The sequence below is a fragment of the Tinamus guttatus genome, unplaced genomic scaffold, assembly GCF_059628265.1.
Source record: "Tinamus guttatus ecotype Peru unplaced genomic scaffold, ASM5962826v1 Tinamus_guttatus_pri_ptg000115l, whole genome shotgun sequence".
Classification (NCBI taxonomy): Eukaryota; Metazoa; Chordata; class Aves; order Tinamiformes; family Tinamidae; genus Tinamus; species Tinamus guttatus.
Genome location: NW_028288649.1, coordinates 3,509,948 through 3,537,944, shown reverse-complemented (window position 1 = coordinate 3,537,944; position 27,997 = coordinate 3,509,948). Strand labels below are relative to the sequence as shown.

General features: G+C 41.3%; 2 protein-coding genes across 2 annotated transcripts; one reads left to right on the top strand and one right to left on the bottom strand.

Moving 5' to 3' along the window:
* Positions 1 to 11: 11 nt before the first annotated feature.
* Positions 12 to 27,931, bottom strand: ACAD11 (acyl-CoA dehydrogenase family member 11). Its single transcript, XM_088521113.1, has 20 exons — positions 27,780 to 27,931; positions 25,723 to 25,822; positions 25,348 to 25,473; positions 24,004 to 24,165; positions 23,399 to 23,563; positions 21,483 to 21,630; positions 20,879 to 21,000; positions 20,032 to 20,138; positions 19,766 to 19,889; positions 17,512 to 17,589; positions 16,985 to 17,123; positions 16,765 to 16,872; positions 15,602 to 15,700; positions 5,180 to 5,246; positions 3,864 to 3,949; positions 3,556 to 3,627; positions 2,612 to 2,766; positions 1,239 to 1,355; positions 624 to 733; positions 12 to 349 (listed from the first exon to the last, which is right to left on the bottom strand). The coding sequence occupies exons 1-20, from the start codon at positions 27,914 to 27,916 to the stop codon at positions 235 to 237; spliced, it is 2,337 nt and encodes a 778-aa protein (XP_088377239.1). The 5' UTR covers positions 27,917 to 27,931; the 3' UTR covers positions 12 to 234.
* On the top strand, positions 9,054 to 13,118 carry ACKR4 (atypical chemokine receptor 4). Its single transcript, XM_010220276.2, has 2 exons — positions 9,054 to 9,086; positions 11,717 to 13,118. Exon 2 carries the CDS (start codon positions 11,730 to 11,732, stop codon positions 12,786 to 12,788), a length of 1,059 nt encoding a protein of 352 aa, XP_010218578.1. The 5' UTR covers positions 9,054 to 9,086; positions 11,717 to 11,729; the 3' UTR covers positions 12,789 to 13,118.
* Positions 27,932 to 27,997: the final 66 nt, after the last annotated feature.

Below are 27,997 nucleotides of genomic sequence, written 5' to 3'. Positions count from 1 at the left end.
TACGCTTTTGAGCATTTGAGGTGCTTTTCACAGAGTGAAATTCTACAGCCTTGCAGTAAGCCCCTGATTTGTAAGTGCAGTAATCATAAGGAAGGGTTATAAGAATATGTCTTGCTTCAAGACAGAAGCAAATCCTTTGTACTCATCTAGCTATAGCTTTAACAGGGTTATTGCTTTGAACACTACAATCATTCCTTTGATCTGTCCCCTGTAAGAGCTGCCTTAAGGCTGGCATTAGATTTTTGCAGTGAGCTTCTTTGCCTGGTCACGTAGCTCCTGTTCTGCAATGGTGGAGAGATGAACTTCATCAGGCCCGTCGGCCAGGCGCAGGGCCCGTACGTTAGCAAACCTGTGTAGAGAGGCCTGAATTAGGTAGAGACTAGATGAGACCTGCTACAGCAGGAAGCCAAGCAGGGCAAAAATGTCTGCACTGCACCTAGAGCAAGGCAATTGCTCTAGGATACGTTTATTAAAAGCAGCTGGTGACATTTCATAACTTGTGTAGTAGTAAGCTTGACGAAGGAGAGGCTCCCAGAGGTAAGCAGGCAGGTACAGGCATTATAAAACTGTATGGTCTTAAAAGGAAGCTATCTAGAAATTAGAGATAAGTCTCCCCTACTCACATGGCAGCCAAGGGAAAATCCTGCGACACTCCACCTCCACCACAGACTTGGATTGCGTGGTCAATCACTTTAAGGGCAGCTCTAGGCACAACCACTTTGGTCATGGCTACCTGCAGTTAAGAGAACTCACATGATCAGCCCTAGAAGGGAGGGGGACATTTAGGTGACAGTTTCACTGAAGCTTCAGTCCACCCAGGACAAGATTTGCTCTCTAGCCTGAGAGACAGCCCTACTGTCTCTATTCCATACATAAAGTAAGATTATCTCTAACGGCAATGATTATCCAGAACTACATCTTCGTGTTAAGAGACTATTGAGCAATGCTTTTCCTTCTTGAATTTTTAAAAGTACCTCATCAGCTTGATCTTGGACATCTTCAAAGGGACTGTACTGTCCAGCATTGTTAACCTTAAGATGGACTCTTGGCTCCCTTGTTTGCCTTCCAGAGGAAGTTGTGCCATAAAGTCTTTTTTTTTTTTTTTTTTTTGTGTGTGTGTGTGTGTGTGTGTGTGAAATACTGTAGCTTAAATTTCAACCATCTGCCTTCTGAAAATGCACCAGTATCCCCCCTCCCGGCCTGTCACCCACTCTTCTCCTATCGGGAAAGAAAGTCACCTCCTTCCGCGCATGCCTGTTGCCCAGCCGGTCGATCAGGCTGGCCGTTTTCAGTGTGAGCAGTCGGGCTTGCTCTATGGTGAGGCGGCTCTCAGCAATCCAGTGGGCAACCACTTCCTGAAGAGAAAGGCCAAGGAAAGGAGCAGAAAGTCAGTTAAGGTGGCCAGGCTTGCGCCTGCCCTACTGCAAAGCCATCTTCTATTCCTCAGCTTCTGCATTCCCACTCGTTTAGCAACATCCTGGTGCAAATTAAAGCTACTCTGACACATAATCTGATACAAAAACAAAACCCCACCCTGTGAGTGATACAAATGCTAAGGCTACAACAAACTCCTTGGCAGGAAAGTGCACGAGGAAAAAAAAACATGGACTCCCCTTCATTTCCCTGATGAGGCACATGCAAACCACCCTCCTGCAGCCATTTGGAGTCTACTCTTTGCTCTCTATCTATCTTCCTCAACCTGCTCCCCCTACTCCTAGCTGGGCTCTGCCCTTCCCTGTGCAGAGGCAGGGGCTGGGAGAGCAGAGCAGGACGAACAGGGCTGTTTCCTCCAGCTAAGGCCAGGGTGGGTAGCGTGTGCCCAGGCAAACAGCTGCCGCGCCAATGGGGAGCCAGGAGCAACCTTGATGCAAAAGGAGTTTGGGAATGGCCCTTGCAGGCCCTGTTAGGAAACTGTTCCCTAAGAACACTGCGCCTGTTGGTGCTGAAGCTGGTCGTTAGAGGCTCCACGTGCGTGGAGGTGACAGTCTGTCATCCCAAGGCAGCCGACAGCTTCACCACGAGAGGTGCCCTGGAGCTGAGAAGAACCGCAGCCCTGGCCCCAGCTCTGACTCCTGACGCACGGGAGCTGGAGCTTTGTCAAATGTTATTTAACCTCACTGGGCTTCTGAGAAACCCAGGGCTCCTCTCCACCCGCTTATGGTAATTCCAGGTCATGGCAGGGAGTGGAAATTTGGCCATGACAGGATGGAAACAGAGAGAATTTTCCTCTCTCTGCATCTGCACAAGTCTTTTCTATGACTCGTGCCAGACACTAATTCAAATAAAAGCGATGTGAAGAGGAAACTGTTTCTTTCCAATAAATTCATCTTATCTCTTGGCTGAGAATCAGGAACCCACAAAATGCGATAGCCCAACCATCAAATGCTAAAGAAAGATCCCTACAAAAAAACAAGCTGTTCTCTTTTTCCTACTCCCCTTAATAAAAATATCGTAATCACCGTCCTCAGGTGTCAGCATTTCACCACCAGAGCTAGATAAGCCCAAACCACCCCCACCCCGCCTCCGTTCAGCCCCTGCCCGGCAGCCTCCGTTCCCGGAGGCACAAGGTGAGCGCCCCGCTCACAGCGCGAGGCCTGGCGCCCCTGCTCACATGGTTGTAGAGCTTCTTGCCAAAGGCCTCCCGCTCTGCCGCGCGCTTGCACAGGATCTCCAGGGCGGCCTCGGCGGCGCCAATCGTCCTCATGCAGTGGTGAATGCGGCCCGGCCCAAGGCGACCCTGAGCGATCTCGAACCCTCTTCCTTCACCTGGGTGAAAAGGAAAACGCGTGCGCGGATCACCCCATTCCTGCCTGAACTGATCCGTGGCTCAGAAGAGAAGTGGCCACACTGCCACGCAGCTGGACGCCAGCTTTTTATAAGTTGCTTGTGCAGGACTGTTTGTTTACTTCAGCTAGATCCATGCTGGCACACTGTTAATGCTAGTCACAGCATGCTAAGCTGGTTTCTGAGAGGGTTTGATATATTTAACTAAAAAATTACTAATCTTACATTGAAAAAATACATTTATGAGATTTGGCATGAGGATCTGAGAGAAAGAATTGAGGTTTCCAGATCTAATGTCTATTCGAGCAAGAAGATTCTCTAAGGAAAGAAAGATAGCTGGGAGGAAACTATGTAAACCCTGGCTTCCCTAGGAGCAAGTAGAGCAAAGTTCTCCGTGCACAAAGTTACAAGGGCTGCCTGCTCCTTTTTTGCCTTTTTTCTTTTTCTCCAGTGCTGTAAGTCTGCAGGCACGCAGGCTAGTGCAGCTCCAGGCTACCACAGAACCCTGGCTCTTAAACAGTCAAATCCATGAAAACTGTGTTTAGGGCAAGAATATCACCAACCCTCTCTGCTTTGCTTCAGGGAAAAGAGTTGTAGTGTGGTAGCTAACGCTGTCCCACCCCTGGCTCAGCCAGGCTTGGCTCATCTTACCTAAAGGATCCCCTACTAGGTATCTGCAATAACTTATGGTGACTTATAAAACAAATCAGTGTTTCTTAAAATTTCTGTCATCCATTATACGTACACAAAGGCATTAATACTGAAACTCACCTAGTATTATATTAGACACAGGTACTCGCACATCAGTGAAGTGTACCTCAAAATGTCCTCCGTGGAGCTCATCTACAGATACACAGAAAACACAACAGAGGGTAAAACAAAGGAGGCTGGTACATGCATTAAAAAAAAAAAAAGGCAAAAAAGAAAAAAGAAAAAAAGCCTTTTGATTCATATCCCTTTTTCTATACATGCATTTTCCTGGCCTATTTCATACTGAGCATTTGTTAGTACTACTGCAGCTCCTGAGTTGATTGCTGCCAAATCAACACAAACCCAGCTGATAAACCTGGTCTGCTCACCCAGGTAACCAAACAGTGAGAGGGGTCTTATCAGCTTCACGCCTGGACTGTCCATAGGAACAAGGACCATGCTGTGCTGCTTGTGCCTGGTGGAAACAAGAGCAAAAAGTTCTCATCGATTCCATCAGCTTTGGCCACTTGGCCAGACCACCACCACCACGTTCACTTTTTAGCTTATAGTCCCCACTTAGCATTTGCCTAAAGCAATGGTTGGATTTGCCTAGACTGACTGCAGCGGTCCAGCTCGCTGGCAGTGGGGCACACATCCCGCAGTGCTCCCTGAGCCCCCCCATCAAAAATCAGTATCACATAATGCCTGCCACGAACTTTGGTTCATCTTCCAGAAGCTCAGCAGCCACCTCTGCCCGTACGGCACTGGGCAAACAGGCTGCAGAGTCAAAGAAAGCTGTGACTGCTCCCGGGCAAATCCAAACTTAAGATTTCTCAGCAGAATCTGGGCTCACATCCAACTAAGAGGCATGACTGTTTCCAACTTTATGCAGCAGGAGCTGCTCAATTTCAGTGAAACCCGTCATAAAGCAAACTACTCATCACAGACCCAAGGGCTGATAAGAGGTGATTTTAGTTTTGTACTAAGCTCAACATCAGATGACTTAGTGTTTCTTTTAAACATCAAGAGGGAAGTGTTACATTTACATATACAGGAATGTGAATGATTAGGCTGATGAAAGACACTTTTTTATTCTCTCCGCTCTTGTAATTCCGAGGTATGTATAACACGTTACAAGTCCTATTTCATGCTGATTTTCCTACCTGCAGATAATTTTGTGAAAAATTCAGTACATAACTTCAGGTCTCAGATACAGCACTTATATTCGATCTGTTCAGGAACACTCTAAAAAGGCTTGCTTTTATTATCCCCTTCACAACCAGTTTAAGCTGGCACAAGCCTACACTGCCAGCAAAGGAAGTTTTCCCACCCTCCTGTGGGTCGGAGAAGTGATCCAGATGAGAATAAGTGTGGCCAAGGTGAAGGCAGTGAACCCCAAATTTTCCTGATTCGATTCATCAGGTGGCTGCACAAACACGAGCTGGTGTGTGGCAGAGAAAAACCCACGGATGCACCTTAGTGACAGTGAGAAGGTTGGGAGGCTTCAGTCAACAGTAAAATGGGAGCTTGGTCAGACACATTTTTCTCTAAACAAACACATCACAGAGGGTTAAAAATTTCCCTGTAAATCAAAACCACATCAAACAGATCAAAGCAACTAATACTATTCCACTTAATGAAGTTTTTGTAAACTTCTTTGCAAAGGAAAGTTGAGTAAGTCTTTAAATAGCCTAGATAACCATACCTGGATGCTGAGGAATTTGGGGTTCTGCCCATTACAATTGCAATCTTGCAGTTTGGATTTGCAGCACCTAAAAAGAAAAAAAAAATCCAATATAAAAAATTCAAGTGGAAGCATTAAGGTTCATATTAGTAGATTGCCTGCTATCCCTTTTCTGCTGGAGGAGCAGAAGGCTACAGTACGTTTCTATGTTTACACACTGAACAATCAGGCTGATACATCTTATTGCTTAACAGGCTGAAGAGAGTTGACTTGCAGGAGGTGAACACTCAGAAGCCAAAAATCCAAGCCCTCCAGGATCTGGCTCCATTTCTATTCCTACTAAAGGAGGACAAGAAGGTACTTGAAAAGGAATCCACTTATCTCTGCTTCCCTAATAAGCAAATAGGTGTGAAATAACAGCACACATGAAGGTTAGATGCTAAACTTCAAAAGCAAAGCTTCTTAAAGCTATAAAGGCGAGAGCATCTATGCAGGAATTAAATGTTGACCACATTATAGCCACCAAATCCAGCAAATTAGCCTGGCATAAGAGTTTCCATGACTACTTGGCTACCATTTCAGCCAACTTCTCTGGATGAAGGGGTTTTCCCCTCTTTATACGAATGATTCTAGTTCACACTTCAAACAAAAATCTCAGTGGAAATTGTTATCCAAAAATTATCTGCTGACATCCCAACCCACTGACGACATCATTTGATACATGTTTTTGTAGCACGAAAGCTAGAAGTTCAATAGAAAAGTCTAAAAGAAGATTCTACCATAGTTTAAACTGCACCATATTTCTAAGACAACTTAATCCTCACCATTTAATTTTTTCTTTAAAAGTTTCTTAGCAAAAAGTAAGGTTCCGACTCCTTTCAGTATCTCACAGAGACAACAAAGCCGGGGGAAAGATGGCAGGATTATACTTGACATATGTGACAACCAACAAAATTCCTGGTGCTGGCGGCTACCCCAATAAAGATGATATGCTTTGAAAAGAGAATTCAAGGCCTGCTCTCCACCCACGTCGCTGGCGTTGATGTCAGAAGCAAAGCTAACTATTTAAGTCCTCAGGCTGCTCCTGTCACAAGGTTTGGGAGCCTCTGGTGCACAAGGTGCAGCAGGCGGCTCTGAGATGAGTGGCTTCTGCACGAGAACGGCCCCCTGACAGCTTGGAGGGCAACCACGGCAGGAACCGTCAATCTGACGGTCAATCTGACAAACGTGCCAGTTTTGAGGGCCAGACTACTGGTTGTTTATTTGCCTCTTCTGCAATATGCTGTTCATAAGTGGCTTTAAAAGCAGGGTTTTTTGTGGCATGAACCCCCTAAGTTGCACAGCACTAATGAGCTAAAATAGATGAGTGAAAATTGAGCAGGGGGAGAATGGAATCAGACCATTAAGAAAAACGGGTATCTCAAAGAGATGTCCCAGTTGGGAAGCTGGCAGAAGCAGGTGACCAACTGAAAAATAAAACAGTGGCTGTCTTACAGTAAATTCTCCTGCAAAGAGAAATACTACACTCAAGAGCTCTGTGACTTTTCTCCTTCTCCACAGCCGGTAAAGAATTGCACAAGTGACATTTTCTAAATCACATTCACCTTGAAATGAGGCTTACAGCAAGCGATGTTTTGACTTTCTGTGATGACTGCTTAAGCAGTTCTATAAACTGTCCTCAAGTTACATCCCTGCCTCAAAAACAACCCCCCAAAAGACAGAAGAATTTCACCACATTGTTTGAAAGAAAAAAAAACAAAAATCAGAAGAAGCTTTTATGTTGAACCTAGAGAAGAGTTCACAATGAGCTGGACATCTGGTCAGAACTCCTAGATCACCCGTACAAATAATTTCTTGGAAGGCAAATGAGTAATTCAGTTTCCTATGTATTTTTTCCCATCTGAACACACCAAATGGCTTCCTGGCCTTTCCACTCCTTAGGGCCCAAAGCGCTGAAAACACCAAATAAATTTTACCCAACACTGATCATAAATGCTAGAGACAACTTCTCATCTCAGGCAAGACTCTGGCAGGCTCCAATGCTTTGGAACAAATGCAGAAGGCCTGAATTAAATAAAGCTCTCATTTGTAAGTGACATTTTTATTTTATTTACAGGAATCAAAGAAGCTGTAGGAGGACAAGGGGAAGAGTAGGAAAAAACCTGTCATTTTTGCAAGAATTGAAAGCAGCTTGGCCAGAAACTCAAAATTCAACAAATAGAGCAGAGATTTTAGAAGGTCGGTTTTAATCATATATTAGCAAGCTTTTGTATAAACTTTTATGGAGTTGCCTTCCTCCAGCATGCCCGCAGGGCCTCCTAGCCACTGATGGCACAAGTACGTTCCCCCAGGCATGGCATACGTGTATTTTTTGGGAGTCTTCTCAATCCTGCCCGCACTTTTCTAGCCTTGCTGGGCACCATGAGCTGAAGAACTGCAAGATACGCTCTGGGTTTCAAAGAGACAGCCGAGGCCTCTAAGCAGTGACACTCCTTGCAAGAAGCAGGGCCCCAGGTCACCAAAATGTCCTTATCTGCTATTGCAAAGAACACAGGTGCTGTGATAACTCAGGATGAAAGCAATACAGAAACATGCATGATTCTGAGATGCACTTTCCACAGCCTCTATTTCTTTTCCCAACCTATTTTGCGTTCCTTTTGGGAATTCAAATGCAGCTAGAAGCACTGGCAAACACCTGCCTGCTGCACTCTTAGTGGCTCATTTGGAAATTCTTTCCTTTCCCAAATTCTAAAACTGTTTAAGCACAGATGCAGCTAGTCCAGCTGTAGCAGGTCCAATCTTTCAGTCAGCGTGCCAAGAGCAAAACCTGACCCAAAATCTGCCCCAAACATCTATTATTTGGTATCAATATTGCATTTAGTGAAACTCAAGGGGCTGCCGCTACAGGATACAGGAAAATCCATACAGAACAAAGTCCTTAGAAGGCTATGGGAGGCCCCGATACCCTCCACACACAAGAAAACAATTTGATGCTGAGCAGGCTGTTCTAACTTGAGCAATTTACAGTCATTTTAGGAATTCTTAGTATGAGAGTTCATTCCTCAGTGTAGAGATAACACTGTCTACATGTCATCACAGAACTCTTCCATCTTCCCTTTCCTGTAATGGTATCAGCTTTTCATAAGCTAGAGAGCACTCTGCAAAGGGAAGGAAAACTGCAAATGGAAGGAACGGTATCTTTCTGATTTTCCTCTTGCCTCCCTGCATTGCGTGCAGGGCCTGTACAAATACTATCAAACACACGCTTGAACTGTGAACCCGCTCCCAGGCTGCAGGACTATCTGCTCCAGCTCTGGTTAAACACTTGCCACTTGCTTATGTCTCTTCCCTCCCAAATCCCCAATTTGTTCACCATCACACAGCCACATAAAAAAGAGCCCCAATCCTTTCAAATCACGCAAAAACCAAAGCATATCCTTCTATTACACCCTGCTAAAGAGTTATTTAAAATAAGGATCCCTTGAAACCCTGTACAGGCAACCACCAAAACTGCAGTACTGCCAGGATGTAAATATATACTGATTTTTCATTGGTGACTCTGCCCCAAGCTGACCGTTTCCCTCCTTTACATGTTCTCAGTGTGTGATTTGTTAAAAAGCTTTCGATTTTGTACAAAATGTTTGCTCTTTCAGGTAAAAACAAGCTATTAGCTAGTGAAATAGTAAGTGAGCCTTGCAGCCCAGCTGGAGCTGGGAGGAAGGCAGGAAACCTGTGTTCACACTGAGAACGGCTTTCAAAAAGGCAGGACTTACTGTTTTTTTAGTGGCAAGACAAAATGAAAGTGCAACTGCCTTCCAGATGAGGGTGTGGTGCTGGAAAACAAAGTGCAGCGTGCCAGACCCTCTCAGATCATTGCACTGAAGCACATCCCAACTGCAGTACCAGCTACCGGCTGCTGACAAAGAAGGTTAGTTTCCTTTTAGTCTTTACTAATCTGCATTTATTATGATATATTGACTTTAAGTAGAAAAGGTAGGATTTGCTCTTACTAGAAGTTACAAAAGTTGGCTTAACAGAGAATTGACATTTCACTAAAGTACCTGTTTATTTCAAGTTTTAAAACTAATTTGTTAAATAGAAGAGCGGGTTACTGATCGATTCATTCCAAAGGAAAAAAATCTGTTTAAGCTACTAATATTAACAGGATTCAACATCTATTCATGCAATCCCACATCAAATCCAAACCCACTGAAAAACTGAATTTGTATGTAAGCAGAAAGCTGGTAATTCCTGGAGTAATTCTGCCAAAAAAAAAAGTGCAAAAAAAATACAAAAAAAAAAAAAAAAAAAAGCTGTCTATTAGTAAGTCTCCTAGAAAACAGGTGTGTATCGGAATGCATTGAAATGACAAATATGAACAGAAAGGGTAGCCAAAACATGACTATATTATTTTGAGAGAAATAGCAACTGTTAAGGGTTTGTTCCTGCCAAGAATTCGGATCCGCCAAAATCAGAGCGAGGCAGTGGAGCAGGCTCCCTGGTGCCGCCAGACTGCTTTGTGGCACTCAGACTTCTTGAAGTTTGCACCAAAAAGTCTGTTCAAGGCTTTGCTTTCAAATATATCTGCCAGTGATCCAATTTAATTAAACATTCCCAGATGGGTTTTATAATAAGTGCTTACAGCACAGCCAAATCTTTTCCAATTAACTTTTAATTTGCTTCTGATCTTGATTAAATGGTTTAAACTCTCTGTACTGCAGTTTCTCTTCTGGTGAGGAAGGAACATTTGCCTCTGTACGTTTGAATCTGTGCTAGGAAACTACTGCTAACCTCTGCTAAAAATCCTGCTAACCTGGGCTGTTGGGCATGGAAGGCACACGTTATGAAAACAAGGAATAAAATTAATTCCTTTTCTATTCTGCACGCCAAAAATATTTCATGCAAAAATAAGTGTCAAATGACAGGAGTCAAAACATACTTACTGTTTAAAGTTAAGTGGAAAGTGTTTGGAAATCTTAACATGAAAGTCCAACAAAGTCATTAAGGATCAAAACCAAGCCAAAGAGTTCATTTCTAACTAGCATGTGTTTTTAAATTTAGAAGGATGATTCACTGAAAACAAATACATAAATATCAACCAAGGATGAAAGTTATTCATTCTTTCCAAGTATTTGGTCTGTATCCCTGGGTATGAGATCAATAAGTTATTTGTACTAATAGATGGAAAACACTTGGAAAATATTTTTAAAGAGCTACTGGATTTATAAAGGTTCAGCAACCCTTCATTTAAAACTTTGTTTAAAAAAACAGAAATAGGATTTGAATTTTTTTCAAATTTGAATATGCCAAATTGTAGCTCTGGGCAGAATCTCAGAATTTGTTTTCAATACTACTGGCCTCAGAATCTGAAGCTCTCCTGAAGACGTGAGACAAATCTGTTTTTCATTTTCAGCAGCTTTATGCCACTGTTGCTGAGCAATCTTAATCCCACTTATTTCAAGAAAATGAGGTACTGCAGAACTCGAGTTTTCAGCAGTTTTCAGTAAATTAAGACATATATAATTACAGGAAGAAAAGAATATACTGCAGGGGACAGCCTGCCTCAGATTCAGTCTGAAGGTAAGAATACTTAAAACGTCACCCTAAGCAGACACTGGGAACATAACCTTAGTGTTTGGTAACACTAAGTCAAGTCATGAGATGAACTTGAAAAAACAGCTGAGGTTCTGAGCTGCTTGGGAATCTGTGGCTAGTTGTGTACACGATAAGATTCCTTTCCATACATAACACGCTGAGAAGTTTCCAGCCACGGGACTCAGCGCACCCACGTTACGGTGATTCTGTAAGAAATCCCACTCGGACACAAAGCTGGGCGCTGCGGGGGACGGAGCCTAAACAGAGTAATTCAGTTCCGCTGCTGACTCCACTAGCCAGGTGGCTGATTCCACCAGGCAGCTTTAAGTGACCAGTCCGTATGGGTGTGCCTGAGGAACAAAGCAGCACGCTCTCCCTCTACTGTAGTCGCATCCTGCACTTGCCAAAATACATGAGTAGGCACTAAATGCTACTACTTTCCTCTCAGCTTTAAACTGTTGGTGCTCCTTATCCACTATACGGTGTTAAGAATCAGAGCCTTTAACCAGAACTGCTTTGCTTTACTGAGGCTGTATAGAGGAAGAAAAAGAAACTGCACAGACAAATTAATTTTGCAAGAGAATTTGCTCATACACAACAGAGTCAGAGCAGTTTAAGCACTGATGGTTCCTGGGCTGCAATGTGGCAACCAGCGAGGTGCCCTCCAAGCCTCTTGCAGCCTTGAGCGCCGCGGGGAACGCAGGCATCTCAAGTGAATCCGTTTTACCTGGTGCTGCCCCGATTATGCTCTGTCACCCATTTCACGGGAGCAGCCAAGACCTGGTCTGTTCTGCCTCTGTCACTGTTTAGCTCTGTACTAGCTCTAGTACTTTGACTATTTGCAAATGCATTCCTCATATCAAACTTGCTGGAATTGGAGATTTATAAGCAATTCTGGGACAGAAACGTAGGTTTCAATAGAAACTTTAAAGCTCGAAAGTTGCACTTTTTTTTGTCTTGCAGCCACGGCTGAGCTATGAACAACTCAAGTGATTACTGGATTGAGGATGAGGGTGATCTCAACTCTGTGATAGATTACAACGCATATGAGCTGCTTTGTGAAAAGGATGATGTAAGGAATTTCAGTAAATTATTCCTCCCTGTGTTCTATGCATTAGCCTTCACCATTGGAGTTGCTGGAAATTCGTTAGTGGTAGCAATTTATGCCTACTGCAAGAAACCAAAGACTAACACGGCTGTGTACATCATGCATTTGGCCATTGCTGATTTGCTCCTGCTCTTCACTCTCCCATTTTGGGCTGCAAATGCTGTGCAGGGCTGGGAGCTTGGAAGCGCAATGTGCAAGCTCGCGTCTTCCTTGTACACCATGAATTTCAGCTCTGGCATGCTGTTCCTGGCCTGCATCAGTGTGGATAGATACAGGGCCATCTCCAAACCCCAAGGGCAGAGAAGAGCTGGAAAACAGTGCAGTATAACCTGCATCTGGGTCTGGCTGGCTGCTGTCGTTCTCAGCATCCCTGAACTGATATTTAACCAGGTGAAGAAATACAATGAGAGGAATGAATGTCTTCCTGTATTTCCAGTGAACATGGAAACACTCTTAAAAGCAACCATTCAAATCCTGGAAATTATCCTGGAATTTCTGCTTCCTTTCCTAGTTATGCTGACCTGCTACTCAGCTACTGCTAGAGCCATCTTCAAATCTCCAAATACTAAAAAATCTAGACCCTTCATAGTTCTGTTGGCAGTGGTGGCCACTTTTATTACCACCCAGCTGCCTTACAACATTGTTAAGTTGTGGCGAGCCATAGATATCATCTACCTGTTGATCACCGACTGTCATGCCAGTAAAGTGATAGATGTTGCACTCCAGGTAAGCAAGAGCATCGCTTTGTTCCATGCCTGCCTGAATCCTCTTCTGTATGTCTTCCTGGGAGCCTCGTTTAAAACACATATTTTGAAAATAGCAAAAACATACGGATACAGGAGGAGACAACAACAGAATGGAATAACTGAAGAGATTTCTATGAATTATGAAGACCATACAGAAGAAACAGTTAGCTTCACTATATAGACAGCCAATTACTTTCATTATCTTACATAACAAAGGAACTATTTACTAATTAAGGGGTATGGTTTCCACATCTGCTTTGCAATTCAACTTTCAAATGAATTTCTAGATCTACAAACTAACCCAAACACTACAATGCAGTTCAAAATGGAACATGTTGATCAAAAGCAAGCAGCAGGCAAGAACTGTTATACTGAAAGTGCTAGAAACCAATGCAGATAGTGAGGTTAAAAAAAGATTTTAGAGAGTCACAGCTTTTATATAGCTGAGTAATCAACAATCTATCCATGCCTAAAATGGAAAAAGAAACCAACAGCAATAAAGCCACAGTACAGGAACTTATATACCAAAAGTTATATTTTCACGCCTTTCAAATGTAACCTTGTAAACCTGTTTCTGTATTTTGTAACAGCTTGGAACATTTTTCTAAAAAATAATTTCCATGTTTTTCCCTAACTATCATCCCATAGATAACCCTTGCAGCAGTGAATGAAATGAGGAATCAGTTCACAGCAGAGATTTAAATTGGGAGGAAAAAAGCAATTGCATGTTTCCATACATATATATATGTATATATACATAAACAACAACATCTTCCATGAAAACCAACAACTCCTTCTCTGGAAGTATCTAAAATCACCTTTCACCTCTTTCTTTCATTTGCTGCTCACTCTGGACTTCGGCAAGTTCAGGGGCCAGTGATAGCCACATTCCAGTTCTCTGGTTCCAATTCTAGATTCCCAAGAAATGATTATCATTCTTGTCATTTCCTAAGAAATGGCTCTGCTTTCCTCTTATGCCCAAAAAGTCCTTGGGCAACAACTATCAGGGCCACCAAGGCCTGGCCTTATATTTTGCTGCAATCGCATATCTTAATTTTGATCTACTAGAAAAATACAGACTTTTGTATGTACCTTTATTGCATGTCTGTAGCTTTTACAGGAGTAGTGGGGGCTCTGAACTTTTATACCTAGCTCAAAGAACTCACATCACTGGCTGAAAGAGGAGGATAAACTATATGCAGTAGGGCCAGATGCAGACAGCTATAGTCCTTAAAGAAGAAACTAATGATAGAGAAACACTCACCTGTGAAAGCAAGAAGGGTGGGTGGGTGTGTGTGTGGGGGGTGTATATATACACACAAAACCTACCTATTTCTCCCATCATTTTTTACTGTCTTTGCCCAAGGTTCTAGCAACTGCTTATATTCCAAGAGCCGTTCATTTTGAGCAGGCATAAAACTTCAACTATGTCCCTGGATGGCACCATGTGGAGATTTGGCTTTGTAAATGTCAAAATAGCATAAAGTATTAGCAAGAACGTAAGAAAACAGTTTAAGCTAATCTTCTGACTCAGGACCTGGAATTTCTAGTAGGAATTTGTAAAATGAACCAGATATTGCAATAATTATAATCTTCCAAAATAAAGTATGTGAAGACATAATAAAATGTAAATATATATGAAGAGTGAGTTGGCTCCTGTTTTGTGTGTCTCATTACCTCTGCTTTGTTTTAGTACATATTGACATCTCTCATCAGAAAGGCCAGAGCTCTTGCTTCATGAATGAGGAAGGCTCTGACTCCTTGTGGAGCTCATGCTTGATGGCATTTGCGGTCCTTCATAGAGGGATACCAAAGCTACCCCTGCCCAGCACTGGCCGGGATTCCAGGGAAGCAGCAATTTTTCATGGATTGCAGGAGTCATTCCAAATGCATTGATACATTAGCTTTCAAAATTTAAGAGTAGTGTTACGCCACACTGCCCCACATCATCTGCTGCTTATGAAAGCCAGCAAGAGTATCTCATTCTTGGGGACTTCTCCAAGTTACACAGTTATAGGCTTGAAGAAGAAGTTCCAAAATAATAGACAAGGAACAACACTAGCATAAACAAGCCTCTTCTCTCTCTCCTTTGGATGGCAGGAACTTACAGAATTTCTGTCCAGTATTTTGCAGAAGCACAACAGTATGAACTGTAGAGTCAGAAGTGTTTGACAGATGTGCTACACAGATGGTCGGCTCAGACACTGCAAATCTGACATGTTTAAGCCATAGCATATTTACTGAGCAAATGTGGAGTACCCGTGCAGAGCAGAAGAAGAGAATGACTTTCTGCATGTGTGAGTTGTGACAACTAGTGGTTGCTCCTGGGGTGACATAGTGACCAGCCTATCAGGCTTCTGGAGTTCCCAGACAAACAGCCAAGGTCCTCAAGATTCGCTCAGGCAGAAAACCAAAACCAAATCCACCACTAACCAGACAAAAGAAAAGGCAGAAAAGGAGGCTCCGACTGCAACACAGTCACATGTTTGTGCCTTTTGCATGTCTGTCTTCATACAAATCTGACTGTCCTAATTATTTTATTAGATATAACACAAGCCAAATCACACTCTGTTATGTTTGTTCTCTCCCTTCTTTATAATTCACATAATTTATTTTATGAGCAATATCTTTTGTGTGTGACCTCCTACAAACTCTCCCACCAGCCCCTTGGGGACTGCGATGTGCACTTGGGAGACGCTGCCCCAGAGCAAGGGGAAACAGCTTTTCACAGATTCACAGGGAAACAGATGAAGAGACAAGAGGTTCATATCCTGCCCCTCTAGCCTCCAGCTCTGAAGCACCAGAAAGGAGATGAAGAGCCCTCTCTCCTGGTGAGCCTGAGTACTGCACAAGCATAGCAGAGTATGCAGCTTCCCCAAACAAAGATAAAGAAATAAAACATCCAAGTTGATCTTGGAACTCAGATATTTTTTGTTTTATCAATTCTAAGAAAGAAAAGTAGACTCAGCCAGTCTTTAGATTTCCTATGCTTACCACTGCTCCACCACTTCTTGCCATTAATCACGTAGCTGTCTCCATCTCGCTCAATGCTGCATTGCATATTGGTGGCATCACTTGAAGCTACATCAGGTTCTGTGTTAAAAAAAAAAAAGGATATAGGTGGCACTATCACCACAAATACAGGGATCTACATATATTGCACACACACTATGTTGCTCCCAGTGGAAAAGCTGTTTCAGAAGCTCATTGCGTGTGGTCAGAGGCAATCCATTTTCCTGTGATATTTTATTCATAGGCAGTTTAAGCTGACATGTTCTTGGGCCCAAACTACCCTTTGTACACATCCCTTCCAGACATTTTTAAATCCTTCCCCTTTCCAGCGTACTATTTATAGATAATAGTCACATCTCTTCTCAGTCTTTTTCTAGGCTGCTCTCAAGTGAAAGGGGTTTAAACCACTTTTTGATGGAACTTGACTACTTTATGAAATAGGTTACATCAGTTGTCAGCACTGTCACCAATGATCTTAAACAGAAAAAAAATCATTCTTTCTCCTTTCACATTAAACTTTTTTGTTAGGATATCTTCTCTCAAGTAAAAGCACCTTTTTACTCTTGGAAAAGAGAACGAAACAGAAAAGACAAAGTAAGGGTCCAACTCTAAGACCGAGGTCTCTCAACTCCTGCTGAGACAGGAAGGCCAAAATTTTTGACATCACACATGTTACCTTCCTATATCAAAAATCAAGCTTTTCAGAGGTGCTGAAGGCCACGAGATTCCAAGAGTAAAAAAGTATATAATGCTGAGACATAAAGGAAGTATATCATGTGTTTCAATAGTTATTTTTAGAGTTAAGCCTCCAAAACTCCAATTATGACATGATAACTATGCAACTTTAACCACAATCGTCAGGCTTGTACAACGAACCAGTGTATTTCACTGGTACGCAAAATAAATTGAAAATACGTGGAAAGCAAATGCTAGTGAGAAATGGCAACTAATCAGACAGGCAGCTCTGAAAGTAGAGCAAGAGTGCCTAACTTTGCACTCATACTTCAGATGCCTCCATATTCACACTCAGAAACCCAGTGGAACTATCTGCACTAAGTGATTAACACATAACAACTGTGTTATTTCATAAGCTTTTGTGACAGTTGTGCCAGTTGCCTATAAATCTCTTCTGAAGAGAAATTTACCTGTCATGCAGAAGCAAGAACTAATCTTCCCTTCAAGGAGAGGCTCAAGCCACTTCTTCTTTTGCTCTTCAGTTCCATACATGTGCAGGACCTCCATGTTTCCAGTGTCTGTAGGAAATCAGCAAACAAATTTACTCTTGATACACACAACTGGTAAGGCTTAAGCTGCCCACCTTTCTACCATTCTCAGTACTGTAGTTAAGGCATGGGGCTTGCTAACCAGGCGCGTGACAGTTGAAAACTTCAGGGGCAAAGAAACATTTCCCAGTCTCTTCAGCTATTAACGCGTAGTCAAGCTGGCTGAGACCACTGATAGCTGGGAGAAAAAGGTTCCACAGCCCTTCTGCTTTCGCCATTTCCTGTTGAAAGAATCAAAGGAAAAGGACACTCACAATAAGCCTTCACCCTGCAGTGAAGTTTTGCCTGCCATCCATCTTTTTCCTTCCTGCCTAGCACAGTCCAATACATCTGACCTTTTATTTTTTTTTCCAAATAGTTATTTTCAACAGATACAGTCTTTGAGCTAAAGTTTAGATATAAGCAGAACTCACTTTTGCTGATCTCATCTTTTATTTTTACCTCTCATCTCCTCTTACATGCTTCCCTTGCTTACTTCTTTCTCTCCTTTCACTGTTCTTCACTGCTCCATGAAGTCAGAGTAGCTTCTCCAACAGCAAACTTTTCTACTCTCCGTGTCACTGCCTTAGTTTCTTTTATCGCTAAGTGATCAAGAATATTATTGAATACCTTCAGTTTCTCAAGCAGTGGTGGTTTCTTCCATTTTTCCTCACTTCTTCCATGTTCAGCAATATATTTTAGCATTTTCTTAAAGAAAAACCAAAAAGTTGCTGTTTAAATAAATAATTATATTTAACATACACACAAGATTATATGGTTTGTTTCCCAGTCTTATACTTAAGAAACTATTAAAATTATTCAGTATATCTTTCTGTCATATACTCATTAATATTATACACTAATTCAAAAATCAAACCACAATCTATTTTACAAGACATCAAACGCATCATAGAGATGACTGAAATCAGTACATTTCACACATGAAAATGTCTTACAGTGATTTAAAACATGTGATGATAATAGTAGAAGATACAATGGCTTCTAAAGATACAAGTTACTAGTATCAACTGGGAGAAATAAATCTGAAAGCCAAGTAACAGATAAAGCTTAGTCTGAGGTACTGGCACTTAACATACAGATTTCCCATCACAACACTCAGATATACAGGCTAGTTAATTATTTTTAACAGAGCAAAACCACAAAGAATGCAAGTTTTCTTCTGTCAAAATAATTTCTTGAGTAGTATTTTCACAGGTATATTTTAGTGAGGCACAGGACTTCAAAGTTGGCCCCAGTACTAGTTTTACAATTTAAAAAACACTCCCTTCTCCATACCTATATTCTTCTTCTTCTGCAAACATGGCAATGACACTGAACTGTAATCCTAAACTTCAATTCCAGGTACATATTTTTTGTGTGCTGATTTTATGAAAGTATTCGATCTCCTTTATTCAGGGATTTCAGGTCATCTTTTCACACAGCTTTGCTGTGAAAAAAATAGCATGCTAGCCACACGGAAAGATTAAATGACTTTTCTAAAAACTCTACAACAAGGGAATTCCAGAATTAGAGCCTAGAAGAGCTGATTTGCAAGCCTGCACCATTGACTGAAATAACTTACAAAGACATCGCTCTTCATTACAGAACTTGCATGATATTTGTGGTTCATTTGCTTGTTTTTAAAGCAAGTACACCTAATTACTCAAAAGGTTTCCTTCCAGAACAATCCCGAACTAGTTACAGACAGACTTTTAATAAACTTTGGATACCAAGAAAGCTTTGGATACATCATGGGAAATCCTTTGTGGCATGCAGGCATATTCATAGGTCATTTAGATTGATGTGTTCTCTATACTTCCGCCTGAATGGAAAACCACCGCCACCCTCAAAGAAACACTGAATTCGGCAACGTCACCTGTGCTTCCACTAGGTTAAAAATTAAATTAACTTTCCAAATAAATCATTTTTAACATTTCCCTAGATGAACATGTAAAGAAGTAAGCTTCATCTCATTTTTCCTTTCTCCAGTTATATATTTCTGTTTCCACTCTCTGATTTCAGTTCTTCACTGGTATTATTATAATATATCTAGGAATGAGGCCACACTGATATGTTATGGAATCATGTTCAATATTATACAAATAATACCTTTATAAATAAAAAAAAGGGCAACAAACAGAAGCATTCGACATTGCATGGCTAAAAGCAGTAGTTTCCTTTCTGAACTGACAACCCAAAGTATATTTCTTTGACACAAATAAAAAAGCCAAAACTCTAATATTTTAAAAATACGAGATCTAGAGTCATACCAAAAAAGGCAATATGCAATCACAGAAATTATGCAACAATACTTTACAGAGCATTGCATTATCTTTCCACAACAACAACAACAACTCAGGATACTTGCAGCAAGTGAAACCAAAAGCAAAAAAGAAAATCCTCTCCCATCATAAACTGAACTAAGAGTAAGAGAAAAATCAGGGGAATGACACACTTGTCCACATTCTAGTGGAAGATGACTCTCTTTCTCCAACTTAATTACTACATTTCTATCAAGAAATCTGATAGCCATGGTGTGCTGCAGCGTGCTGCAACGAGCACAGAAACAGCAGCAGACACAAGGCAATACTCAGTATACTGAGGCTGTCCTGTGAAACTGCTTTCTGGCTACTCAGTTTCTGAACAAGAGAAAGGAAGGTGTGTAATACACTCATAAAAAAATGACAGTTCTGGTGTGTATGATAACATACCAGAATTCACAGAAGTAGTACGTTCAATAAAGGTTCCCAGATTATAAATGGATTAAAAAAAGAGAAAAAGAAAAGGAAAAAAAAAAAGAACAAATATTTCATAGAAGCTAAGCATCCTAACCACACTGACATTCTAAATCAATTAAAATAAAAGGAACACTAAAAGCTTTTACCTTCTCTGCTGGGTATATGTGCTGTGCCATGAACTGCTTTACCTTCAGCAGAATTTCTTTGCCTTTGCTGCTTTGATGGAAGTCTCCTGAAATTCTGTGATCTGCTTTGCTGCTGAAAGATGATCTAAAGAAGAATATCCAATAGATTAAGAAATACCACCAAACTTCCACTGATAACAACATAAGCTGCCTAATATGAGCATTAAAATAAGTGAAGGAGTTGCAAGCACTTACTTGACCTTATGCCAGGAGTTTCGATCTCCTACCTTTTTGAGAGCTCTAACCCTCTCTCTGCCAAAGGCTTCACTATCTCAGCAAATTCATGACTATTCTCTGCAGAAGCATTTCCAAGGAGATATCTAGCATATATGCCCTGAAAACAAAAGGAAAGGCATCTGTGGTACAACCAGGTACTTCAAATTGTCTCTCTCCCAGATAGCTGATTTCTTCTGCTAGGTAACTAGAACTTAAATGCACATAGTAAGAAATACATTAGCAGCCAATGTAGTTTTATGACTTACAAGCTCAACTTACTGAGATATGATAGTATTGCTTCTGGTCCACATCTGATATAATAGAAAGGCTCAACTCTCCTAAACTAAACTAAAGGAAATCCCACAAGAACCAAAAGAGCAAATAAAGATTATGTTTGTACATGGTACTGCAAGCAAGCCCAGCCTGTCCTTAAGCTGACTGACACCAGTATACATATATGCTTATTAACCACAGCTACACGAACTGTCCACACATACACTCTAACCACACATTAACATTAGGAAGTTTATGTCACGTTGATTAAGGTGGGATTTGGACTGCCAGCACACTGACACATCAATCCCCAAAATATCCAAACCTCTCATTTTTATTCTCCTTTACCTTACTCTCTTAAGAATTTAGCTACATCTGAGACAAGGTAATTCACACAGTAGGAACTTCACCCTAGAGAGTCACCAGTCATAACCACCGAAGGTACTGCTGCTAAAGGGACAAACTGGAGTACAATGTTTTCAACTATTTTTAAAACACAATTCATAATCTGAAGAAATATTATCAATATATAAATACTCATAATAAAAACACACAGCATTTCAGAAATATCAGTGAACTTATTACCTGGAATATTCCTGCCATTTTAAAATATGATAAAGCAAGAAAAAAATTCAAGTTGGGAATAGTAGAGCTAATACGACGGCAGCGGCAATAAATGGAAATCAGTTCTTCAAATGAAGGAGTTTCTACAAAAAAAAAGTAGAATATTTTAAAGACACTCAACATTTTCTATTTTTTCCATCTTATTTTTTAAATGTTTGAACTGCTTTTCCAGTTTTAGAATATCTTCAACTTCCACAGTTGACAGAAAAGTACACATGACATCATCTCTTATGAGCTAAGTGATATAGGAGGAGCTGAAAAGAAATAGAAGCATCAGAATTCCCACCAACCATAAAATTTCCTACTCCACATCCCACCCCAGCCATGAAACGAACTGCATATTTTCTTTTCTCTCTTTTATTTTTCTTTAAATAAGCTCCTATTTAAATAAATTTGCCTTTGGTATCTCCAAGAAAGCTCAAAAATAACCTTTGTAAAACTAACTACTGTGACTAATCCACAACGTATTACAACAGGATTACCTGTTCTCATAATAAAACCTACTAGCAGCACATTTCATTGCAGAAAAACAAACAAAAAAAGAACAACTTAAACAACTTCATACCTATATTTCCTTTGTAACGAGTGACAGATCCTTCACCTAACTCCTTAACAGATGTAGGCCAAAAGTAGAAGAAAGTGGCATATGCAAAATCTGTCAAAGGATGACCAGTAGTTGAAAGTTCCCAGTCCAGCACTGCCAAAACACGAGCCTTATATAAAAATAAAAACTTTCATGAATTATATGAGATAAACAAGTTGAATTCTCTACACTCGCAAATGCTCAATCCACTTAATATCCAACTTTTTTTTGCTGGAATATGCTCCGAGGTAACCATATAAACCATATTACACACACGTGTTGTAACTGTCTACAGCAAAACCAGTTCTGTGTATCACAATGTTAGGATCTACAGGCAGTTAAGAGTCACACAGTTGTAGAAAAGTGGCCATGTTAACAACAGAAACTCATTCTGTATTATACGCCTTTGAGCAATGGCTTTCTTGTCAGTAACTTCCAAACTGTTCTATTCCAAATATACTTGAAATGCAATATTCTGAAGAATCGTAAAAGTATTGATAGGTTTCTTTTGTCTCTAGTCCTTCATATATAATCCAATCCATACACAATCCACTTCATATAGTCCAAGATATAATCTGCAATAAGTGTTTATAATCTAGCTCTCCTGTAGCCCTGCATGACCACGCATGTCTCTGCATGATCCTTTGCTATTATCTTGAACTAGGTACAAAAGACTTTCCTACGTGGCCATTCCTGCATATGCAGGAACCATTTCTGTGCACTATTTACAATTTCATCTCCCAGTAGTTCTTTAAGAAAAGTAAACAAAAATTCATTAAGGTTGCTATTTTATGAATAACAGAACTGCATATATTTTGCTCTTGGTTATGAAGAGGCATCAGAAACAGAATAGATTTGGAATTGATTCTAGGAATGTCTGACACCTCTTGCCATCTCATGATGAACAGTGGAATAAAACAGAAAACACAGAATGAGTATATTCTGTTTTACTTATAATAAAAATTAACTTATGAGATAAGGTTGCTAAGCCTGATAAGGTGATCATGGTCAATTTTAAAATTACTATCTCTAGATCATAAAAGGGCAATTTGTCCTTTACAGAAGTCAAACCACATCACAAATTATATTTTAAAGTCCAAAACCCTATCTATACTCTGCAGGTATTGCTGAGTCTTGGTTACAAATAGCAGGCCTATCTTTTTCTCACAACCAAGCAAATAACTTGGAGAGAACCATTATGAAAATGTGATTAAATGGATACACAGTTTCTACAAACTAGAAATCCTCCTTTCCTTTCCTTTAAAGATGAAGGAGGAACATTAATTGTCTCAATGTTTTACATGTCGTTAACTAATGAGCTTTGACAAATTCTTCTTTTCTTCCACTGATACCACATATGATGCATTTAGATCCTTTTCCAAAAGCTGCTGTGGTCAAGTCCTCCTGCAGATTTCAAGGGGTTTTGGAGCAGATGCTTATGTGGTTTAATGAAGTGAGCCTTCAGCATGTTCTTCATTTTCCACTGCACCCAGTAGGATTTATATACATGAAATGTCTTGTTTCTGGACTTTGAAATAGGAACATCTAACGAATGATTCAAGTAATTAACTCCTACAACAGAAACCTGTACTCTATTAGGTACCTAAGCTCCTTGCACAGAACATATGGAAGAGCTAAGTTCTCTGCTTTTCCTTTCTAAAGATATATAACATCAGTATACAAAGGACAGAAATATTATTTACGTCATGATTTGCCAAGACAGTCAAGCAATTTTGATGAATCAATACCCATGCTGCACATATTCTAAGTAGGCCGTACACAGACATAGGGCAAAACATGTACTAATACGCCAGGAAAATATCCCATTAACTGGTAGGGCTTCAAACAAACTGAGGACCTTAATGTATTATAAAACATGTATAAACGAGTATCAGAACCTCTGTTGGGTGGAAGATGATGTTATCTATTCTAAAATCCCCATGAACCAGTGTCTCCTCATTGTCATCAGGTGGCAAGTTGTTTGTTAACCACTCAGCCAGCTGGTTCATGGCAGGAATATCCGTATGAGCAGCAGCATCGTACTGTTTTTTCCAAGTTGACACCTGAAAACATAAAACACTTCAACAGTTTTTTCAAACTGACTGACAAGTTTTTCAAAAGCACAAAATTATGAAGCCAGTACTCCTAGGTTTTGACTATGTTACTTGTGAATTCAATAAAACCCAGTTAGCTTTGCATTTTGTACTGTGTGATTAAACAATTCAAAGAAGACTTCCTCCATTTCTTATTTCAATTCTACTTCTGTAGCCAAAGCTAGTGTTATACGTAAATGAATGAATAACATTCACCACTTGCAGCATTACAAGAAATTTGAAGGTAGCAACAATTTTGCAGTGTGTACAAATAATTGAATTAAGCAAAGCTGATTAATAGCTTAAATATGATGGTCACTTTCAAGAGACATTAATAGAGACATTAATTAACTTGCAATTCAATATATCTTCAAAGACTTAACAAAACAATAATATTTGAAGATCTGTACCTGTCTTCTGCAGTATCCTGGTCCTCTGCCATATCCTTGGAGGCCCAAAGACTTCAGGTCCAAAGAGTGCAGCAGGGCCAGCGTTTCTATCATTGCAATGTACAAAGCAGAACGCTCTGCCGGGCCCACTTCAGGCAGCGAGACATCTCGGAAGATGCGACCCTAGAAGAATCATAAATCAGATATTTGGTGAGATATACGCCATCAGGTGCAGAGAAGTAGAGCTATGCATATCAGAGGCAATGAAGTGAACTAATCTCCCCAAGCGCAGTCCAAGATCTCTTCTTTATTTACTTACTTTCTTGCCCAGTACAGGTGAAGAGACTCACAGGAATCCCAAATCCTTCATGCCTAGGATGTCCACTGGAAACTGAGCCCTCAGGAGTTGTTCAATACGGAATGAGTGAGACTGACCTTTCCCATCAATAGCTAAAAAAAAACAGCCCTTTTTTTTTTTTTTTTCCTTCTGACAGCTGGTGTCACACAACAATTGAAAACAGAAGTGGCCGAGCTTCTGGATGCCAAGTGTCACCGGCTCTGACAAAGGGCCTGGGTTCCTCTACCCCACCGCAGACTTTGAGGGGAGGTGCTACAAAATCAGGTGCCGCAGACACAGAAGCAAGACAACAAAGCAGAGAATGGTGCTTCCCCAGACTTCACGGACAGACCCAATACAGAACAAAGATCCTACTGCAATACAATCCTTCCTTTTCTATTGTGGTTTTCTACTCATTTTCATTGGCTTAAAAAAAAAAAAAAAGTTCCTTCCTCAATATCCTGGAAACTTTTTAAACTTTAAATCAATCCAACTGTTGATATTTAGCAAGAAAGGTTGCAGGCTGAGATATCACTAACAGGCAAAAACCATCTCATTTTTTTTAATTAGTTTTCAAGAAAATTTGATTTTATGTAGATTACTATCTTCAGTGTTAACAGGGTGCCAAAATGTTCAAGGATTCAGCACAACTTTACAGCCTCACCTGATCTCCCTCTAACTTCTGCCTATGATTTTCACACATTATTATTAACTCACTTCAAGATACCCTCCTGGCAACTCAAAATATAACAAGGTTAAATGCTGAGCTTAATACTCCAACACAAAGGGAAGGACGCACTGGAAAAGCTGAAGCTAGAAAAAAAAACCTCTGATAAATAGCACTTTCTGAAAATATCAGGAAATTACTTCTCTTTGTGTCCTTAAGATATGCTGATATACATATCAAACTCCTCAAAGTTAAGAAAATACTGGACAAGTCTCTATAGCATCAGAGGAAAAGTTAAAATAATTTAAAAGCAGCTTAGAGCAATGAGAAGAAAAAAATACGTTCATATTGGTTGACCAACCTGCACATGCTGCATTACATAAAACTCTGTTCCAATGACAGAAGCATCACTGCAGTACATCAGGGGCTCAGGGACTGGAAATCCAGCTGAAAATAAGGCTTTCTGCACCTGATATTCTCTATCAATCTGAAGAAGATATAGAGAGTTAGGTTCAGTAAAAAGTTTCCAAACATAGATCATTATTTTACTACACACAGTGAATGAAAATGTATCTTTTAAATGTTGTTACACATATCACACAGAAAACTGGAAATGAGCTCATTAATTCATTGCATTTTTAGACAGATAATCACTGAAACATGTTGCAGAATCATTTATAGGACTTGAACATCTGCAGTAAAAAGTGTTTGGTGCTTGTCAGAGAAAATTACTTACCTTGTGAGCTCCAGGTAAAAGGGGACCATGAGGCTTCTTCCTGAGTACATAAGCCTGCCCATCCTTCTGAAGATAAAAGGTTGGGTTTGACTGGCCTGAGCTACAAATAAGATGATTTAAATTACTTATGAATTCAAGTCGTCAAGCATTTAACATAAGCAATGCAAAGTGCACTGTGACTTGCCCTGAACAGAATGGCAAGACACAGGAAAGAGTTCTTCTCAAGAGTTTTCTTTCAAATGAAAACTCACAAGGATGCTAGTAACAGCATCTACAAAGTCAGATCTGCTATTGCCACATGTAAGAAAGATGTCACCTTTCACTGTGAAAAAGTCACAGTTACGCAATTTGTTCTCCTGTGAAAGGAAGATAACATTCTCTTCTCTCCCCTAAAAGATATGATGATTGCTTTGAAGATCTGCAGTGAATGGATGATACTAACCTTTAAACTACTTAGTCTGAAAGAAGTTAAACTGAGCAAAATTTGCATGAGACCATAAGTGTTTTCTTCCTTTTGGTGAGCTGCAATTTCAAAAATGCAAATGTACAGAAAGCTTTCTAAGTAACTGAGGAACTTTAGTATCAAGTCTATTCATCTGCTTACATACATAAGGCACTGCCTAAAGCAACGGCGACGAGTGTCACAGTGACAAAGAATTAACAGAAATTAGACTTTTCAATCACATACGCAGATAAAGAGAGGAACATTCTAGATAGATAAATCCTTCATGACACCTTGATCCTCATTTTTCTAAAGACTGAGAAAATGAGCTAATCTAGTTCTAGACAAATCCTTCATGACATCTTGATCCTCATTTTCCTAAAGGCCGAGGAAAATGAGTTAATCCATACGCTGTTCTCTCCCCTTTTTGGATTCTTTATAAGAACTTTTAAGATCTAGTCCAATAGAAGATTAGACAACCATTATAAAAAAAAAAAAATCAAAGTCAAGCAAGTATTTGCTCTCATGCTCCCTAGGAGGCTTCCATTTTCCCTGTGCCAGGCAGAGCACAGTCTACACAAGAGTTCAGCAGGCAACTGTGCAGATCTACGCTCCAACAGACACAATAAAGCACTGGATTGTCTGAAGCCTTGAAGCGCAACCACAAGATGAATCAAGTAAGAGAAACGTAAATACCGACAATTTACTAGCAGATTTTACTATTGGGCGCTCTCCTGAGGCTCCTCCTAAACTCTCTTGGGCCAAAGTACTCCTGAAGACTTTGGAAAAGCTAAAGATTTGGACAGATGTTTCAGAACTGCATCAGAAGACAATAAAAATAGGGTCAGCAAAGTTTCTTAGAGATAACTTAAGATAAAGCAGTTGAAGTCATGTTTACTGAGTAATTAAAATATATTTTCAGAATCCTTTTTCTTCCCAGTTGCATCTGCTTTGAAGTTACATTAGCGATTTGCTGAAAAGCCAACTACAAAAACAACTTCTCCTGCGAAATGGGGTTTTGGAGGCCGCGTGAGCACCTCACTTTTGCCACACGTTGTCCTCTGGGCATTAACGGGAACTTTGGCCCAGCACGATGCTGCTCATGGGTATCTGCCTATTTTTTTAACTGACACCTGAAGCCGTTTAGGTGACTCTGGACATGACTGCCAGTTGAGCAAGGAAAGAACAGGCAGATAAGACACGATCGATAAGTAGGTGAAAGGCAACAAACACCGAGGCGCGTGCCCAGGCAGGCTGCACCCCAGAGCGTTCGGCGACCCCAAGAAAGTTCCACCCGAGGCATCACCCACTTGCGTTACGCAACGCGGGTGGCCCAGGTCCAGCTGTGGCAAAGGTCGCCCCCTTCGTCGCGGAGAACTTTGCCTCTGCGGCGCCGCCAGCCCTGAACCATGGCCCGGAGAGCGGCGGCCGCCCGGAGCCGCCTCCACGGTGCCCACCGCCAACTCGCTCCCTTGCCGAAGGTGCCCCCCGCTCGCCTCCCCCAGCGGCGGCGCCTCCGGGGCTGCCCCTCAGCGCAACAACCCGCCCGCTAACGGCCAACGGCCGCCCGCTAACGGCCAACGCGCGCGGCCCCGGCGGCGCGGGCCGCCCGTACCTGTACTGGCGGAGGGCGAGCGGCGCGGCGGAGTGCCGCGGGAAGCCGGGCAGGCAGCGGCACAGGTAGCGCTCCAGGCGGCCCTGGTCGAAGCGGTGCCCGGAGCGCACCTCCGTGGTGCCCGGCTCCGCCACCATCGCTCCCGTCTCGTCCCGTCCCGTCCCGCCCCCGCGTCGCTGCGGCAACCGCGGCCGCCTCGCTCCGCCCGGGGAAGCGGC